A 6,655-nucleotide genomic window follows, 5' to 3' on the forward strand; every position below is an offset into this window, starting at 1 on the left:
AAATAAATTAGGTGACACACTGACTCACAGCATAGCGCACATGAATGCTTTGCATATTTCTTGTAAACATGCTGTTTACTGATGCAAAAGTTCTCTTTTGAATGATAGTCTAGTTCCTCATCATTTAAGAACAGTTTCAATGAAAAATAAGTAACTTCAAAAAGAGCTTGAATGATAATACTAGCAAGTATACTTTGCTAATGTCCAACAATCAAACATAAATTAATGACCACAGCAATCTAACCTTCTCCATAAACTCCAAACAAATAGCACGCTTCCAGCAGACAACATTGACTGGCCTGGTGCAGGACAATAGTGATCAGAACCATAAGCAAACAACCACGAAAGCCCTAAAATTGTAAAGGGAAAGAGTAAAACAAGAATTCACTCAATCCCTCGAGCACCAAAAAGGAAGGCTTACAGAATCATAGCCTAACAGCAGAAAATTAACTCAAAACTATAAACTTTCAGGGTTCTTCCCTTTCTGCATCACTCCATTCATGAGAACTTACAATTGGAAGAAAACAGCATAGAGCTAACCAAATGAAAATGTTTCAACAATCTCCAGATATAGAAATCTTGGGCAGAGATAAATTAAACTACTGAAAGAAGTTAATGAGGTTATAGGCAGCTGGGTTAAGATTTCAGACCATTCTAGGTAAAAAAAAAAAATATATATATATATATATATGAAATACCTTACACAAAAGAGTTGACAACAACCTAAGCCCATATGGAGGAAGCCACAAAAGCTTTTTGTTAGGTTCAGTAAATGACTTCAACTTCTTGGAAATCATAAAAGCGTCAATCAAGAAGACAGGTGTATATATATATATATATATATCCATTGAAAAAAGCCATATAAGTTTACTTAAATTGCCTGCTATATCTGATCTGCTGGCTAAAATGAAGCGTTTGCAAAATGTGTATGGCACCAATATTTGAACTCTTCAATACAATTTGAAATTATAGCCTCCCTTTTTTTTGTTTTGGGGGGGGGGTGTTGTTCCAATATTGTCAAAGTAGGAATAACTTTGACCCATCTTACTATAATTACACTGTTCATTGATGTGTTGAAGAAAAAACTATGGCCAAACATTTTTCATGATTCATGCTGTTGATCAATCTTTTTTTAAAAAATATTTTTGTTTGTAGGAATACTTTAATTCTCTCCTTAGGGTTAAATGTTACCGAACCTTAATACACATGTAGTATTTATAGGTTTACCCAACAATACGATATGAGCCAATTACCTTTAAAATTTAAACAATATTACTCATAACAACCTGAATATCCTCCCTCTACCCTCCTTTTCCCCAAGCACCATCTCTTGCCATAATCACCATTCATTTGTTGACAGTTCCCCCACCCCCCCTACCCATCTTGTTGATTTTGCTAGAATTTATAGTAGAGAAACATCCAATAAAAAGAAATATGCCAAGCCAGATTATGTGACAATGTGGATCACTTTGGGAATCTTTATCTTGTTACAAAGATAGTGGTTGTGGAAACCATTTCTTTAGAAATATATGAACCAAAAGATCTTGGATTAGAATACTCTTTTAAGTATTATAATTTACAGATAGATCAAAGCTGGGTATTGTGGACACGATGTCAAAATCACATTCATATTTGGCATGATAATCTTGTTTGGATGCAGTGAAATAGTTCATGGTTTGGGTGATCTATGGACAAAAAGGATTGATGGTGTAAAAAGAAGTAGAGGAAGGCCTGGAAAACAAAGGTAGAAGTAGTTAAAACCGATACATTAAATAGAAAGGCAACAGAAAGTATGATTTAAAATATGATAAAATGGAGGAAGAAAATATAAGTGGCTGATCCTAATTAGTTGACAGAGGATCCATAGCCAACCTGGACTTAATTGGGTCAGAGGCTTAGCTGTGTTGAGTTGTGTGTGCATATTTTATTAAGGGATATTGTATGTTACTAACGTGTTTAATTATGTGTATATTAGTTAGGATGTGGTGTTTAATGCATAATGCACTTTATTTTGGCTCTATGCCTGTAGTGATTTCTTTGGTAGAATGGTAGTTTGTCACTGGGAACCATCTTGTCAAGAGGTGCCTCAGTTTGTGGTATAAAGTAGTACATTCTTACTTTGGTTAATCTACAAAATAAATAAATCAATGAGTGTGCCTTATCTTCTGTTCTTCAAGGAACTATGCTGACAAGATCTTACATTCTTTTGAATGGTGTTTGTCCAATATTTTCCATCTATATCTCTTATTTATCTAAAACGGGTTTCTCACGGATGATTGCCTCATGAGAACTTTCTGTAACTATGGCTAATAGCGGCCAATTCTTCATATTTGTACAATGCATCAACATTTACAAATTACTCTAAAGACATAATGCTTATTAAGTTTTCAAGAAATAAGATTAGTTCATCTCTAATCAGGAAGAATTACCTGATTCTGTATACTGAATGCAGTTTACCTAGTTTATCCATAACATCTGACTTACATTCACACCATTGTCTTTTAAAGTGACTGGCATGGAAACAAAACTATACTTTCAACTCATAGTACTAACATTACATGATCGTCAATCCTGCTTTCATTTGAAAGTAATAATGACTCCACCCATTTAATTTAATGCAAAAGTTCAAGGCCCACTTAAAGACTAAATATTCTTAGTACAAATAGTTAATATGAAAGTCAATTTCTAAAGCCAAACATCTAATTCAATCAAAGCCAAACAAATTACTAAAATTTTACTGTAACAAGCAACAACCCAAATGCAAATATTTAATTCTACTAAACAAATGCTACTAATAATGACAAAAAATTATAAAAATAGAATACAGTAAGCAAGTGGGTCACAAGAAGAGAAGAAAGAGACCTGTAGGAGATATCCAAGACTAGCCCTCTGAAACAAGACAAATCATCCCTCTCAAGCTCATCATTATGATCAAAATCATTGTCGTCGTCATCATCATCATCATCATCATCATAAACACCCTCACTATCACTAACTCTAAGGCACGCCTCCAAATTGAAAGTGCTACTGGACTTGTTATTCACGTAAGAAGAAGAAAAGAAAAATCTAGTTGTTGTAAAGCCAATAAACCTGAGCCTGCGCAAGTGGGTTTGGACTGATCTGAGCTTATTATAGTGAAATGGGTCTTTGGGTTCCAAGCCAAACGACACTCCCTCACCATTGCTGAAGAGCATCTTCAAGCGTCCCTGTGTTATGAACTGTGCCATCTTATCTACAAAATCTACTATTTTTGTTTTAGTAATGAAAGAGAGTGATAAATGGTAACCGACTATTTTGTCTTTCTTTGATACTAGTTTCCAAGTTTGAGTTACAATGTTGCACAATTTGAAGAGGCACAAAGATATCAAGAAGAAGAAGAAGAAGAAGAAGAAGCTGTGTTAAGTTTGAAGAGAAAAAAAAAAAAAACAAACCAAACATAAGAGTGAGAGAACAGGCAGTCCACGGAAAAAACCGTCGCCACATATTTTCACATATTCCTTTCAAACCCACTCCGAATATCTTCTCCGCTCTTGTGAATTGACATGTTCGCCCTCTCCTTTAAATAAAGTCCAAATTGAGTAAAACACAAAATTCAAAAAATACCTAAAAAGCTTCAAAAAAATATTATTGAAATATCCTACAACCTTTAAAATTGGGGCTGAACATAACTGATCCACATCCAACCGTTTGATCGGTTTCGCATTGCTTGAATCATTGAATGAGATGTTGACGGTACTTGGGGCCAGGGGCGGAGCAAAAATGTGTAAAATTTTTCTGTAGTAGCCTAGTAGGTGAAAATTACGATTTTTTTTTTTTTTGGAATAGTTGGCCCTTCCAAGGCAATTGATTGGGACAAAAATGGCCACCGCCACTATTTTCCAAAAAAATTAGTAATATATTATTGTTTTGAAAATATGTAAGGAACTACTACCTTTTTTTTTTTAACTCAAATCTGTGAAACTCGAGTTCCAAAAACTCAAGTTCTTTGAAAGAATATAATAGTATTTGTAGGGAACGACCACCTTTTTTAAAGTCGGGTTTGTGAAACTCGAGTTCCAAAAACTCAAGTTCTTTGAAAAAATATAATTAGAAAAATTTTGAAAATTTTTTAATGGTACTCGAGTACCATGAAAAACACGATTTCGCCACGCTCAAGTACTAAAAAAGTGGTAGATCCCAACATATTTTTGAAACAGTAGTAGATTGCAACATTGTTTGCAAAAAGGTGTTATTTGGCTACTTTCGCTAATTGATTGCCCCCCTCACGACTCTTGTCCATATTCTTTCCAATGTCTTTATTACTTGCATCTTTTTAGTGTTCGTTTGAGAATAGTTTATTTAGTTAAAACATAAAATTTTTTACTGAAAGTGCTATAAATAAAAGTAAAAATTAGCTGAATAGTATAGTGAGATCCATGAATAGTATCAAAAAGTGCAATATGATCTATGAATAGTACCAAAAATAAGCTGAAATTGCAAATAAACTGAAACTTTCAACTTGTCCCAAATACACATTTAAAGTGCATTTGGATACCACTTATTTTGCTGAAAACTAAAAACTAAAAACAATAAAAAAAATATTAAAAAAGTTACTATTCACGCGTAGGTTACTGTTCATTTGCCTATTTGCATTGTTCATGTCCCATGAACAGAGCAAGATGCACTGAGCTGAAAAAAAAAAAAAAAAAAAAAAAAAAAAAAAAAGGTGGATGTGAGAGACACGCAATCCAAACAGTACCTTAGTCTTTTTATCTATTGTCTCTCAAAATTTTATATTAGCTTCTAGTCAAAGAACTAATACAAGTTGGACTGGGCATGACAAATAGGGGTGGCAATGAGGTGGGGCAGGGCCGAAAGATAGGGTCTTCGCCCTCACCCCACCCCACATGACAGGAAAAATTTTCTTACTCCATCCCTGCCCTATCCCGTAAATCTCTACTTTTTGTTTTTTTGGCCTCCAATTATTACATTTTTTTAATTAAAAAAACCTGTTTTATTAATAAAAATATACTTGAAATTACAAATAAATTTCTCTCATCAAATCAAACTAATTTTTAGTAAAAACTAGATAATATTATCCAAGTTTTTAACAAGAAAATATTACAACAAAAACAACAAATCTCATAGTATGAAATATAACAAAATAATCCAACCTCTTAATACATTACAGTATAAAAACTGCCTAATTCTTCAAAAATAATGTCAACTTTCTTTCCATAATTGTGACACCACTTTCTTCATCATCATCATAATCATCCAGGGTGTTTTGGAATGTACCATCAGTTCCATCTATGGTAGATGAAGAGCCTAAAAAAAGGTAAAATAAATTCAATTAAACAATTGGTAAATATAATAAATAATGCAGCAACATAAATCATTGCATAAATAAACTAGTAAATTTGGGTTTGATTGAATAAAGGGCATATAAGATAATTTATTGGCTATGGCTCTTAGAAGTTAGAACCGGTGAAAAGGTGGTTTCAGAAACTCAATTGTATTGGAGATATGTTATGTACTTTTTCATCTTTATTTTTAGAATCATGTCCATTAGGTTACATGTCTATCAGTATGGTGTCAGAGACCAACAAAAGTTTGCCCATTAGATTACGAACATGAAATCTGGAAAGAATCACAATTTGTATTTCAAAAGAACTACAATGAAATCTAGAAAGAAATCTACACAGCCACACAGTTAGGGGTGTGCATGGGTCGAATTGGATCGGGTTAAGGGGATTTTTTTACTCAACCGATCATGGTGGGTTAAAAAAAATTCAACCCAATCTAACTCATTACATAAGTCCAACGTAACCAAACCCACATGGGTCAGGTTGGGTCAGGTTGAACCCATGGATTGGACAAATTTTTTATTTTTATTATTAATAAATTGAGTAGAAAAAAAATATAAATATAAATATATTGAAAAAACTTAAAGATTAGTATCAATATAACTCCTTAAAGGCAAACAACACTAATAACTAAACAACAATAGTAATTTACTAGGGTTTGTATAAACTAATTGGCTTTTATATAGGATAGGAAGAGTTAGTTATTTTAAAAAATTTATTAATTATATAATATATTTTAAATATATATATATATATTAAATATATGGGTGGGTCGGATTAGGTTTGGCGAGTATGGAATTTTATGACCCAAACCCAACCTAACCCACTATTAAAAAAAAAAAAAAATTGTAATCCAACTTGTAAGGGCTAGATTTGAACTCCTAGCCCACTACGTGGATGAACTTAGGCCCAAAACAATAAATTTATAGAAAATGGGTTGGAAAACTGGAATTTAGTTAATCAATCAAATGCTAGAATGGGTTCAGATGATAAAAGAATAAAAAGAAAAAGGTTTGTATTGAAGAAAAATCGTCATTGGCAAGGTTTGAGGATGTCTTTTCTTGTTTATTATTCAAGGTCGGTTACAAATTTGGTTCCTGAGTGCTATAGTGTTTTTCTCCTTATTTTTCGATCCCCCATTCTTATTCTCTCCTTCTTCTTTTATATCATCTTTCCTTTTCATTCCCACCTTACACGTATATGCTAGAGGGTTGGTGTTGATACTTGTCCCATCAGCCCCTCGCCTAAGTCACCATATAATAGTTATAAGACTGAAACAACACTGTTTAGGTATCACCTCCACATTAATG

The 6,655-nt window shown here is 33.0% G+C and overlaps 1 protein-coding gene across 1 annotated transcript; it reads right to left on the bottom strand.

Annotated features, from left to right (window-relative positions):
- Positions 1-244: 244 nt before the first annotated feature.
- LOC112040569 (high-affinity potassium transport protein) lies at positions 245-3,227 on the bottom strand (the record flags this gene model as incomplete). Its single annotated transcript, XM_065769682.1, has 2 exons — positions 2,863-3,227; positions 245-299 (listed from the first exon to the last, which is right to left on the bottom strand). Coding segments are annotated over exons 1-2 (420 nt in total), but the record flags the coding sequence as incomplete, so codon positions are not given.
- Positions 3,228-6,655: the final 3,428 nt, after the last annotated feature.

This window comes from Quercus suber, unplaced genomic scaffold (genome assembly GCF_002906115.3).
Source record: "Quercus suber isolate HL8 unplaced genomic scaffold, Cork oak 2.0 scaffold_1271, whole genome shotgun sequence".
Classification (NCBI taxonomy): Eukaryota; Viridiplantae; Streptophyta; class Magnoliopsida; order Fagales; family Fagaceae; genus Quercus; species Quercus suber.